A 14333-nucleotide genomic window follows, 5' to 3' on the forward strand; every position below is an offset into this window, starting at 1 on the left:
GCTTGATTACTTCATACAATGACTGGCAAATAGCATTGGAAATGAGCAAGCTAATTTACCAAGTGTACTCTGATAGTGAAGAAACTGCCTTTTCAAGATTCAAAGCATGGAGAGCTTTTAAAGTGCACACATAGTATTTTCTCATAATACAATGTGGTCCTATAATTCTGTTTAGTGTATTTCCTCCAGATTATTTTTCTTGATTGTAAAGATTAAGTTTCTGCAAACAGTTAAGAACATGGGAATTGCCAAACTAGTGAGATTAATGGTCTGTCTAACTCGCTGTTCAGAGTGGACACTGCTTTGGAGGAAATTTCTTGCTAATGAGGCATTGCTAATTGTAAGTGTTAAGAAAATCATGAGCTCAGATTATAACCATGAGGTTAAAACCAGTGAGGTTTTAGGATCTCAGTTTCAGAATTTCCTCCTTGACCACAGAGCCTTGATTTTTTTTGTCTTTTTTTTTTTTTTTTTAAGAAAAGGTTGAGAATCACTGTTTCACTTACAGATAGTGTCTGTGTGGTGTAATGTAGTTGAGAAACTACTGTATTTCATAAGGCTTGCAATAAAAATCATAATTTGACAACTTTTTGAGCCATAGTTTAGTAATTTGCACCCTGGAAAATTCCAAATTGTTTGCCATAGAAGAATAGTTCATATCTAGAGTAATTTTGACTGATTTTTTGTGTAGTTCACTTACAAGCCTCAAGTTCTCTAAAAAGAACTTGGGCTCAGAGGGTGGTAGCAGTGTGAAGAAACACAGTCTATTCCCAAACACACAAAGGTTTTGGCAGGTCCTATGCTAATAGAGGCAAGTGGCAACGTCCCCTCTATTCTGCACTTTTTTCGCCCTTTGAAGCTCCAGTTTAATGCACTTAAAGAGGTTTTCAAAGGGTCTGATATCCACTGTGCTGCATCTGGTGTCACTGTCTACATAGTTGGTGTGCCATTCTGTAGTGCCTTTTAGCTGGCTGTAGAAGCAATAGAAAAGCGGCCACAGTGTTTAACAGCAAAGGGACAAGCGCTAGCTCTCTAGTAGTCATTCATAATACAACTGAAATGGGCGGAGGGGAAGCCTGAAAGGTTTGACAGCCCCCAGGTGAGAGGGGCTGGAATGTTTCCCGTCTGGAAACAAGTCTTCCAAGCAAACCTTTGATATTGTTCAGTCAGCAGTTACTGCAAAGCCCCTCCAACTCAGGAGCCTGCTAACAACCCTGCAGATATGGTGAGACACAGCAGAGATGTGCATAGTAGCTGGGGACTGCAACATCCAGAAGATTCACCATGTTGTGAAAGAAGATCAGATTTGGTTTGAAAAGGCCTTGGTGATTTATCTCTGATATATGTGAAGAATACATCTACACAGTCTTACTTACTGCTTTGGCCTGTGTTCTCTTTAGTTAATTTATTGTCTTACAATATGTGAAGTATTTTTGCATGTCAAGGATGAGTGAGGCTTAGCTATTAACCAGCTATAGAGAATAAACAGAGAAAATGGGCAAACTAATGAATGAGGAAGTGAATGGATAAAATAGTTTCATAAAATATTTTTACTGTTTATACTTGTTAACAATTACTGTTAGTTATTGATAAAGAGCAGTTGTGATTTGTGTGTAATATGTTTATTTGGAATAAATGATGTGGTAATCAACCATGGCTCTTCATGTGAGCCAGCTCAGGACTGATTCCACCACCTCAACTATTGTTGTCTTTATTGGACTACCTTCTGATTTGTATCTTAGTATATAAGAAAAGAAATCTCTTCACTTGCTCATTTTAAGTATTAGGTCCATTTATTTTTCTTAGAATCTGTAGTCTCATCCAAAATGTACTGATGTCCTCCAAAGAGGTTCCTATTTATCTCAGCCGATGTGGATTCAAGACATTAAGGAATTCCTGGTTGTCCTTTCACTGTCCTGAATTTTGAGGCTTTGGGTCAATGATGCAGCAAACCTGAACTGAGAGCTACTCTTACACTGTGGGTATATGATGTCAAATGCTGATGTGGAGCAGTCATTCTGCCAGTTCACATTTATTCAGTGCTTTCAAACCCGTTTTCTGACAGCTTGCCTTTTAGCAGCAGGCTTGTGCCAGGTCAGATATCCATATTGCACCCATTGAACTATATGCTAGATCAGATGTGGTCAGTTCACCTTCAGCTGGCTCAAAGTCAGCATAAGCTTCCTATCTTGTGCTCTGGCGTAGCTCAGCAGACGTGATTGTATGCTCATGCCTGATTCAGATCAAATTAATACTGTTCAGTGACCTGCAGGGCACAGATGAGGTATTAACGATGGTCTTTTGGCACATTTACACCTGTATGAAACAGTGGATAAAATGTTGTAACTTTGCTTTTCATAGCAGTAGTCTTTCACTTTGCAGTCTCTTTCAACGGTGGGAGCTGATGATAGGTTATTTTTTGATAATCCCTCTCTCCCCACCCCACCAGCCCTTTAAGTGGAAGAATTGTCATTTTATCCCCATAACCAGAAATGTCTGTCAATGATAAAAAGAACAAAATATTTTTCTTCCACTTCTGCATTAAAGAAGTGCCCAGGCAGATGTTTATCAGGATGGGAGTCTTGCATTACTTTTGTCATCCCAGTAACACAGTATCTCCAAAACACGCCTTTTCTCAGTCCTTGACATGTAAATTCCAAGCAGTTTAGGTTTAAACATGTATAAACAGCATTTTCAATATATGGTTGCAGACTGTTATTTGAATTGACATATGGTCTGACCCTAAATGAAAATCTTAAAAGTGCACAGCCCTTGACTTCCTGGGTATGATGAAAGTAGATGTTATTGTTACCATTGAAATTTGTTGGAAGTGGCTTGTGAGTGAAAGGCATTATGTTGTTATCTAGGGAAAAATCAGTACCTATTTGGTACATTTTTTGTGGCAGAGCTGATTTTCTCAATGCTAAATAATAGGTTTACATCTAGTCTATATATATAGGCTGTACAAGCTTCAGGGTCAAAACCAGTTGGATTTCTTATGTCGTTATAGCATGCTTCCCTGTCTTTTATATCCTTTGGTGCAGAAGCCATTGGTTCTACATACTAAAGAGACTTTTCTAAAAAAAACCTGACTGAACATACGTGACTTACATGCACATATGGGCATATTATGTAGTATTATGTATTTTATATAATGTGAATGTGTCATGTAAATTTTTAACTTCACCTCGCCATTTGCTAAGAGGAGTAGCATTCATATTATTAGCATGGACAGCTTATGTTTTTTGCCTAATTTTTGCCAGATGGTTCTATTTTAGCTCTCTCTAATATTACAAAAACAACTGCTGAGTAGCACACTGATTCAGCTTTAGTAAGTTCAAAATACAAACTGATTCACAGGGAAGAAAATAAAATGCCATCTTTTATTTTTTTATTTGATTAGACATCTTTGATGAGAGCAAACAGTAATCACACAAAGCTTAAAAGCCTTTTTTTCTGGTACCCACAATGGTACCAGAAGGAATACAAGGTACAAGGAATTCTCCTTACATGTTTGTCCTGGGAAACTTCCAGTCCTTCTAGCTAAATTTCTGGATGGGTTAAATACTTTCTTCCTTCCTTACCCTTGAGTTTTCAGCCACATGCTGCATTCTTCACTTATGTTTCGAAGTAGCAGCAATGAGTAAGTTGTTTTTCTTAAAGGGCTGCCATTTTTTATCCTAAGGAATACATTTTGGTGGTGCATTGTGCAGTCAGCTTGTAACATCTGTACATCAATTTACAAAGCACCTAGGATCCCAGTAGACTGTGAATCATGTATGCTTATATATATGTAAGATAATACTTAATAAGTTAAAGAGAAGAAGAGTAGTTGGGAAGGAAAGCACAGACCTCTGAAACAAGTATAAACATACCTATTTTATTCTCTCCTTAAAAACAAGCTATGATTTGAAATTTCTAAAGCGACTTGCAAATTTTTAAGATAATCCTATCTGATCGGGAGGAGATTGAAGGATTTGGATTTTCTTTCTGTGGCTGTGAGGGCCATAAATGCCTTAACATACTTTGTGAAGTTCACAAACCTTTTGAACATCCTTGAGAAAAGCTAGTTTGTGACTTGTACAATCAAGTCAAAAAGTAGATCTGATTTAGTAAATGGTTTAAATTGATGCACTTTTCACTATTTGTCTTGACACTGCTCTTCTGCTTTGGAGATGCTGCTTTGAGTCTGAACATGGGGAAGCAGCTTGAAATGTGAATCACCTAATAATTTCCAACTGTGATGAGAATATCATCACAACTATCCAACAACTTCCATTTTAACTTTTTCATCTTGATGTGTTTCAATGCAGGGGATCTTGTAAACCACCTTTTGTGACCTAAATCAGAACACAAGAGTACGCAGAGCGTTTTGCAGCTACGTCCCACTTGCCTGCTGCCTCTGTAATCATCTGCTACTGTGTAATAGCCATCAATTTGTCATGGTAGCAGGGATTAAAAGCAGATTTAGCTTTTTAAAGAAAGTCCAGAAGGCTTTGCTTGATGCAGCTCAAATTCCTCTCCCCAGATCTCTGGAGAATGCTGGCTTCCAGCTGTAACTCTCTCCTGCTGGGGAAACTACTCAGTCTTTGTGCTTTGCCACACCAGCCCTGTTGGAGGGGTTGTGATTAGCATGCATGCCTGCAGTCCCCTTGCCTTTTGGATGGCAAGTGGTAGGAATAATGGAAGGGCTTGCAGTGGCTTGGAGCAGTGGGGTTTGGTATGATTCAAGGCATGGTGGTGTTCCTGCACCATGCTTGGGTTCTCTCTCCCTGCCTTCTTCAGAGACAGGTGGGCTTGTGGCTTGGCTATCTGTCAGGTGGCGGCTGCATTTTTACCTAGGCTCTTCCAGTGGTGTTTTTTCAGATGTTTATTCATGATGCCTGGTCTTTCATTTATGTACTTCAGCACATGTTTTAAACATGCATAATCTATTAATTCTTCTTTAGAATAGTGCTTTTTCAGTGCCTGGTGAAGTTTACAAAGTCCTTGTATTGGTCCCCTGTTTTGCCCTTACCTGAAGATACTCAATTCCAGTCACTTTTCCTACTTTGCAAAGTGAAGTGAGTTCTGTGGCCTCATCATGGGTTCGTGGGAGGTGAATACTAACCTACCTTGTTTATTTTTAGGAGGTCTTGGTTATGGACCCCAGGGCAAGTCCACTGGAAAAGGCAGCTGCCACGATGTAATAGTCACCAGCAGCCCTGTGACAGTTCAACAGCTGGGACCTGTTTCACCTCCTACTAATCAGGTTTCAACAGCATGCAACCAGGTCAGCCCTAGCTTACAGAGGTCTATGAATGCATCCAGCCTGAGTGCTTCTCCATCAGATACAAGGTCCTGAGTTACTTTTTATATTCACTACTTCAAAAAGAGAGTATTTAAATGCAACCTTTCTGATGATTAAAAATTACCTAAATGATTCTCTGTCATGCCACAAGAAATTTAATTAAATGTAATTTCATTCACATCAGCTATAATCATACTGTTTGGATCATTCCAATCATGGGTGAAATTTGGCCACACATTTTCTGTGTTTGGTAGGGTTTTTTTAGTCACTTAAATATGTTTTTGTGCTAAGGACAGGAAATGTTATGGAGGATGATAGCAGAAATAGTCCACCTGTTACATCGGGAGCAGTGACCTGTTTTAAGCTTACCTTAGTGCTAAGAGTGTTATATTGGTGCCTGTCAAGTAACACTTATGTCAGACAAAATAAACTTAAATGACCCCTGGTAACATTCCTCTCTCCTCATCAAATGCCTTTGCTTTCGAATTGTTTTGTTGTTTACATAATCAAGTTAATCAGAGCAATTGTTCCTAGTGTGCACTGAGCCAGCAGTTAACTTTATCTGTTAGGTAACTTGTGTCCCTGGAAAACTGTCCATTTTCCTGTCTCTGGTGGGTAGTTTAATAAAAACTATGGCCTCCCTCTAAATGTTGCCTTTTTAGATCTCTAAATCACAGATAAATACTTGTACTTAATTTTAAATGCTTAACTAACTTTTGAGATTATACCTGTGAGTATTGTTGACAAAAATGAATGAAGGGAAAACAGTTATTTGACAACCTCCATACAAACACATTAAGCACATCCCTTAAACTTACAGTGAGAAAACATTCTGGTGTATTATTTCAGAAGCTGCTTCCCACTTTCGTAGATGTGATTCGTGCAAAAATTGCCTACTGAGTTGAAATGTAACTGTTCTTATTTACAACAGGCCACAAGGGCCTTTATTCTCAAAACAGTTTACATTTTACTGTATCACTTTATTACAAGCCAAGGAACATTCTTGAAATAATTAAAATCGTTGGTATGTAACTGGAAGAAAACCTTGCTTTACTGTAAGGTGGTTTGTGACATTTCTCTCTTTGCTTGTGAAGACTGAGTCCCCTGGGACAATTTACAAAATTAATTATGCTTCCTCTGTAAGTGTGTCAGGGAAAACCATTCAGTGCTAAGATGATGACAAATGACAGATCCAGACACATGCCTTTGAGACAGTACAAAACTGCAGAAATAAAGATATCATGAAGTAATTATTGCTTGCCTAATAGGTTTCAGGTGTGCCTGAGCAGGTTCCAAACACTTATTTTTATCTGAATATGTGGCTGGCTGTGCTATGTCAGTACTGAGTTATACATTTTTGGTTTTATTTTGAAGAAACATTTACTAAGGGTGAAGTGAATTTGAAACTGGCAGAATCAAGGCTGTAGTGTCTCAGGAGGTTCTTCTAATGATTTAATAATGAAGATGTTTTAAAATCAGTTTGTCACATGAAGAATGTCCATTTCAGCAATTTTGTCCTCAAAATATACTATATTAAAATTTACTATTTTATAGGGCAAAACAGGTTTAAAGTCAGATTTTAAGTCACAGATTATTGGAACACTTCTTTGTTTTTCTCCCCCCCCCCCCCCCCCCCCGCAATAATCTGCATTTGCCTAAATTGATTGCCTAAGATGCCTCCATAATTCTTTATGGGCTGAATGCCTTCTCTGGATTGTATCTCTCAGGCATCGTGAACAGTGTTCTGGCAGCTTAATCCAAACCAAGGTATTTGCTGAATTGACACAAACTAAAATGACTTGTTATGATTTTTACTGATGGAAGAAGGAAAAGAAGTTGGCAGATTTGGAGTTTTGCCACAGATAACGTCAGATTTTGGTGTATAGACCATGATGGATAAAAACTTGCCCATCTTCTTTGAGAGTTTCTGAAAAACTTTTCCAGAATATTCCATTATACTGCTTGAAACCATATGCAATAACTGGCAATTACTTTGAGGCAAGTCAGAAAACAACCCAGGAAAGAGCAAAGGGTTCTTGGCTAGTAAAACAGAAGACCATGCACAAAGATAAGAAAACATGGGTTTCACTCTTCCATGTTTATGGTTCTGTGTTATCCTTGACACTGGCCTCTACGCAGAGAGAGGACAGAAGGTAATTGCAAGTAATGTCTTGTAAATGTTCATGAAAAATCTGGTCCAAACTCAAGCCGGTTTAGATTACAATAAGCAGACGTGCCAAATAATACCATCTGAGAATCTGGCACAGTGGTATAGCTGGCCCTTCATTTTCTTATTAGGCATATTTATTTTCCCACAGAAAACTACATAGTCACAGTGTGGGCAGGCTTTTGAAGAAATTTGCTTTGTTTTGGGAGCTGGAAACTTTGTTACTTTTGAATTTAGAGGCTTAAGTGAGAACCAAACTTCTTCAGGTTATCTGGCTTTTATTGCATACTTGACATTCTGAGACAACTCTTGATTTTTGTCCTCTTATGAGACTTCTAAAATGCAGTTTTTCTTCAGCTTCACTGATGGATATGTCCCTTTGTGTTAGGCATTAGTAGCTTTTTGAATGATATGGTCCTACTATGCATCTGATTAAAATTTGTGACATTACAAGAACAGACATTATATTGATGCATGATTTTTTTCCCTACTTATAAAAGAGAGAACAAAAATCTAAATAATCTAACAGGTAACCCCCCCCACCCTATTTATATTTTCCATATATAAATATATGTAGCCCAGCATGGAAAAATCAAACCTTACTTTTCTTGCTCTGTTAAAGACTGTAGATCTATATTTGGGGTCACAGCACACTAACATGATTTAACTGGCCAATAATGAACTGTGCTTTTAACAAAGCCCATTGATAAACAGACCCAACAGCCTGATTTTTTTTTTTTCCACAAAAGATTATCCCTTTAGCGCTAAATTTTACACAAGATTGACCTGATACAGCAATCCTATTTTTTTCATTTCTCTCAATGAAAACTTTAGTCATCATGTTAATTGTGCTTTTCTGTTTTGAAAGTGCCTCTTAAACCCTGCTGGAGTAACCTGACCTCCACAGCAGTACCCTATGCTGACATTCAATCTGAACAGGGTGTTTCTTACTCTGACACAGCAAATCAACCACCGTCCATTACAAAGCAAGTATCTTAGCATAGGAACATTTACCCGTTTACCCCATAGCTCACCACAGCAAGGCAGGGTGATATGTAAAGGCACATTTTCACTATTTGTGATCTCTCTCAGTGCACAGATATAGCACCTGCAAACTGCTTCCTCTTTCCCTCAGCCTGTGCCAGGCTTCCCCTCTAGGCAAAAGGGGGCTGAGGGGCAGCCAGGATGCCCTGAGCACTATTTCCCCTCCTCCAGCTCCCAGGGAATGACTGGGCTGTGTTCTGGCAGCGTGATCCAGCCCTTAAACCAGTCACTGCAAAACAACTTTTCTTAATTCAAGTTGGTTGACTCTCAAGTGGTGGAAAATGCTGTAATATAAAGCAGTAGGAAACCCCCCCATCACTCAGGGAGTGATAACAAAGACACTGTGATTTTTCAGCTTTAACCTTTCTAGCTAGACCTGAATGTGGAAAGCTATATACCTTTTTCTTGCTCGAATAACTTAGTGTTTTCATATATTCTTTCAACATTGCTGATCTAATTGTAAGTTAGTCCACAGATCTCAGAGGTGAAAAGTCAATTTCCCAAGAAAAATCATGGAAATTTGGTAAATATTGCCATATTCACTGGAAATATCACCAAAATCATCATTTAGGATCTCTTCTTGCTGTCTTGGGTTGATTGATGTTGTTTTAAATGGGATTCAGATCTCCACTTTTAACCTACCACCAATTCTTAAGTAGTTTCATCTGCCTCTGCTGAAGCTGGACTCCCTGCAGTAGGGCTGTGGTGCAGACATATGAGCCACTGGATCTGTGCTTCCTGAAGCAGTGCAGAATCTTGCAGAACTCGCAAGCAACTGCAATATTGCTTACTCTGAGTAAATATCAAAACTTGCTTCCTTGTTAAAAAAAAGCAGCAAGTAAAATAGGTAGAAGTGCCTCCTCAAAGGTGTTTGCTGTAACTGTGTTTGTATCAAGAGATAGATAGATTTGTTTATTTTATTAAATTTCTTTACAGTGCATATTTTCTCTTTTAGAAATTTGAAATTTGTAGCCATATAAAAACATGCAGTAAAATAGTTATAAATAACTGACTATACATAATTTGACTATACATTTGAACTTACATTTGTAAGTGAGAATACATTATTGCTTGCCTACATGACAATTCCTTTGGATTATTGCATGTCAATATCTCATATATTGTTTATTTAAAGCTTTAAGAAACACTTTTCAACACCTGGTATTTAAGGTACCTATTAGCACTTATTAGGTGTTTTTTCAGTTAATTTGACCTCCTGAAGTCTTTGTGTGATAGGATGAGCTATTGTCTATCTTGTTTTTTATTTGGGAAGCTGAGCTGCAGTGTTGAGTTGTTCATCTTAAAAATGCATTTTAGATTTAGATGAGAAATCAGATTTCCTGTGTGCTTGATCCACCATTGAAATTCTATGCTTCTTCAAAAGTGTACTGTGAAAAGAATAAACCCAGGAATTAACCCCCAGAGCAAAAGATGCAGAAGCTTCTGTGTCTGTGAGATTTCCAAGTTTATCTAGATACATACAGGGTTCTTTCTACTGTTAGAGCCCCTTAAAAATAGAAATTAATACACCGATAGGAAATTCAAGTCTGCCAAGATGTGAACTGGAAACATAAAGACGTAAATCCACTTGGCCTTTACCCAACATTTGTAGCCATGAATCAGGGATCCTGATGTCATTGTATTTCCCTTTTTATACCTTTCTGTAGAAAACAATGTTTTTAAGACCTTATGAGTGTTTTTTTTTTAAATCTACCAGTAGGATATTTGCAGCATAAACAAGTTTCATAATATTTCTGTGAAAAGCCAATGATAACAGCAACATTACACTTACATGAAAAATTTGGATTGCTGACTTGGAGGCAGATACATCATCAGATTAAAACTTAATAAACCCCTTCAACTGGTTCTTCTACATTATTCATTTATTTTGTTTGTTTTGTAGAGTTAGATATTATCTGTATTTATAAAATTGAGCTATTTCTGTAGAGAATACTATTTGTATTTGTATGCATTACCATTGGCAAATTTGTTAAATATTTATTCTTTATTAATCAGTATTCTTCCTGTTCTTAGCCAGCAAAAATAATAGTCAACTCAAATAAATACAAGTTTCATACAAGGCAGGAGCATAACGCTTTGGCTTCAGAGGCCCAAACCTATTTACACCACAGCTGATGAAAAAATTTGCATTGATTTCTGCATTGATGTATGAGGAACCTTTACAGCAACTTTTCTTCAAAATGTTAAAGTTGTTTTCCTAAGTGACCTTGTTATATATGTAGTGCCCATTTATGCATACTGTTAAATTAACTGAGAGTGTTGAAGTTGAGTACAAGGAATTAGGGAGAGATTTTCTCACATGTAGCCTTTCTTTAATTTTATGTGCGTATGAAGATAGAAGAACCACCACTGAATTGTCTAACTGCTTACTTACTTTATTGCAGGTCTCTCTTGTCGTGTGAGTCTCTGGCATCTACGACGTTAAGCTTGTCAGAAAGTCAGTCCACACTGAGTGTTAAGCAAGAGTGGTCGCGTGGGTACAGCGCACTTCCTTCTGTTCCTCCTGACCAAGGTTTACAAAATGGCAGTGAGCTGGGGGACTTCTTAAATTTTTCACCCAGAACATCTCTGTCCAGTAACTGCGTCTCTAACTCATTACCGTCCTACTTACATGGAATGGAAAATAGGCATTCCACTTACTCTAGTCCTCACCATTCCTCAGCCTGGTCTCCAGCAGCCCGCTCCAAAAAGAGAGTGCTCTCTCTGTCTCCTCTGTCTGACGGCATTGGGATTGACTTCAATACAATCATCCGTACATCCCCAACCTCTCTGGTGGCCTACATCAACAGCTCCAGGACGTCACCAGCAAATGTCTCCCCACAGCCTGAGGTCTATGGACATTTTTTGGGAGTGAGAGGAAGCTGTATACCCCAAAATTGCTCTATTCCAACTGCCCAGAAAGACCTTCTCATGGCTAATGGCAACATCACCTTTCCAGGGTATGTTGAGAATGAGGCTGGTGAGTATCAGCGGATGCAGCAGCTGGAGCAAGCCAGCTTGCAGGTGGCCACCGCAAGTAACATGGTAATCCAGCAGGGCATTCCACCTGCAGACAACGAGGTGGTGGGTATCCTGAAAAACGAACACCTGGATGACTTCTTAGGCTGTACGGTCAACATGCCTCCTCCACCCCTGCTGCCACCACCACCTCCACAAGGGCCACCCCCACCGTACCATGCTCAGCAGCACCAGCATCCACACAGCCTCCCCAGTCTCATTCAGCTGCTGCCTGTGCCTCCTTCTTCCCCCAGCACCCTGCTCAATGAAGATGGTGAGCCAAACAATTTCAATGGCAAGCACAGCTGCCACTGGGTTGACTGCAGTGCGCTGTATGGCCAGCAAGAGGAACTTGTGCAGCACATAGAGAAGATCCATGTAGATCAGAGGAAGGGAGAGGACTTCACTTGCTTCTGGGCAGGGTGCCCACGAAAGTACAAGCCATTTAATGCCCGTTATAAACTGCTGATTCACATGAGAGTCCACTCAGGAGAGAAGCCAAACAAATGCACGGTAAGTGTGAATGTTGCCTCTCTTACCAGTAAAAGGCTCTCTGTTACCCGTGAAAATACAGAGAAGTGTTTTTCCTAGTTAATGGTGTGCTTTTTTAACTAGTCTGTGTGAATGAATGACTGCTCCATTTTTCCACCTAGGTAGAAAGGAAAGGTGTTCTTTAATTTGATATGTACTAACAGGTATGATTAAGAAAATTCTGTTTTCTAGATTTATAAACTTCTACTGTAGACTGCAAAAGTGACATGGTAGATCTTCATAAAGCAAAACTTAAGTTCCATCAGTAGTTAAGTACCTCCATGAAGGATATATGCAGGAAAAGTGCTACAGAATAAATGGCACAATTTATCTTGAAATATCCTTTAGTTGTGTCACTCCTTTTTGACATGAGGAATTTTTAGGATCTTGCATAATGTTACCATGAGAAACTGAGAAGGGCTGGGTATTTTTTAAGGCAAATTTGTTTAATTACTAAGAAAAAACAGGCCCACAGCCCTGTTTCCATGAATACAGTAGGAATAAAACATGTAACAGTTTATCTGGTCACAGATTCTAGCAGTGAGTGTTCAACCCCTGTTTTCTTGCTGTTTTTCTGAGGGTGACTGCAAGTCAGTCAGTCATATATGTATCACATGGGCTAACAGTCTAACCAGTAAACCCTAGAATCAGTTTGTGTTTAGACTCCAGTGAACCATCCATCATCTTTGTAATTCAGACCGTTGATTGGCGTTACATATAGTCTGTATTTTGGTTGACAATTAGTTTACCCTTGCTAAGTGCTTATCTAGTGTCAGCAGAAAGCAGCTTCACCTATGCTGTTTCCAATCCTCAGTGTAACATAACAAAACAATGAGTATATAATTTCTAGGAACAATAAAAGTGCTGATTACTATAGACTTGAAAAAGAAATTGTTTACATGTTGTGAAATATAAATTGGTGCTGGGAGTCTTTTCAGTGTGTGCCTAGTTGTGTAATTTTCTTATCATGATATAGACGTTTGCTTGTACAATAGATAGAGGAAATTCTTTTCTTTCACTTTTGTCACTTCAGAGGGCCAACCTCCTTCACAAACAGTGGATGTTTTCCCAGATTTCTCTCTTGAATTTAAAGGACCAGGTAGAGATTGTGTCATGACACTAAGGAAGACTCTTCATCCTTCCCTTTTGTCACACCAGAGCTTGAACTCCAAATATTCTTTTTAAGTTCCATAATATTCTCTTTTCTGCTCTCCAGCTGTATTGGAGTAGAGTTTACCATTAATTTCACTTTCTCCTCAGGGATTTCTCATCAGCTTTGTGGGGAAAGAGAGTCAAGAAAGTAATTTTTCAAGGGAATAGCACATGGAAAAAAAGAGATGGAGACAGATGTCAGCAGATGAGTGAGAACAGGCAACAACAGTATGAAGAAAAGAGGGAAGGAATGGTGAAAGAGCACTGAAAAAAGAGTAATGCCAAGTACCCAGGGGCTTTCTAGGAAAATTACAATGAGGGATCCATTAAGACTGGGGAAAAGTTCTGCTAGCAGCACTCTGTGCTCCCTGCCCTGCCTGTTCAGAAACGGTATTTACAGTGACCTTCTCATGATATGAAGCTTCCTTGAGAAGTCCTTAGCTTTGAAGGAATCGTCATTCAGTGGCGATAAATATGTTAATGTTTAAGATAGGGTACTTCATATGATAATGTTTCTGATATCACTAAACCTAAAGTAAAGTCTGTGCCAAGTCATGCTTTGTCACAAAAAAATGGGGTGTCTATATTAGCTTCTCAAAGAGTGATTGCTTTCATAAATATTAAAAAAGTGTAATTAATTTTACTGAACTTCAGCTAGTATTTGTGTATAGTGCCAAGAAGTCTGCATATCAGAAGCAACAGTCACATGCTTATCTTGCTTTCATGTTTGGAAGTGTAATGAAATGTAGAAATATTCAGAGTGATATGAATTACACTCATAATATGGGTGTAAATATGGAATATAGGCCCCCTTTCCTGGAACAAGCATGTAGAAATAGCATTCTTTAGCTGGATTTAAGTGAAACAGCTTGCTGCTTTCATCCTTTACCATTTCATAAATGGTGTGAATCTGGAAAAATGTACTTGGCTCTCTAATGCCAAGGGGCCATGGACTGGAAGTCTTAATATATTTAGGAAGTTGTACTTCAGCCAGACTTCATACCTTTCTCACCAAGCAGTGAAATTCACAATCCAATCAATACAATTCAACATTTTAAGCTGAGACTTTATGTGAGGTATTAGGGAGAACACTCTGGGCAAGATAATAAAAGATAATAAAAAAGTATGCAA

General features: G+C 38.6%; 1 protein-coding gene across 1 annotated transcript in view; it reads left to right on the plus strand.

Moving 5' to 3' along the window:
* The first annotated feature begins 3468 nt into the window (after positions 1 to 3468).
* Positions 3469 to 14333, plus strand: part of GLIS3 (GLIS family zinc finger 3) — a 134421-nt gene continuing 123556 nt past the window's right edge. The window contains exons 1-3 of the mRNA XM_037372636.1: positions 3469 to 3490; positions 5130 to 5337; positions 10907 to 12032. Coding sequence (XP_037228533.1) covers positions 3469 to 3490; positions 5130 to 5337; positions 10907 to 12032 — 1356 coding nt within the window. The remainder of the gene's footprint in view (positions 3491 to 5129; positions 5338 to 10906; positions 12033 to 14333) is intronic.

The sequence above is a fragment of the Falco rusticolus genome, chromosome Z (genome assembly GCF_015220075.1).
Source record: "Falco rusticolus isolate bFalRus1 chromosome Z, bFalRus1.pri, whole genome shotgun sequence".
Classification (NCBI taxonomy): Eukaryota; Metazoa; Chordata; class Aves; order Falconiformes; family Falconidae; genus Falco; species Falco rusticolus.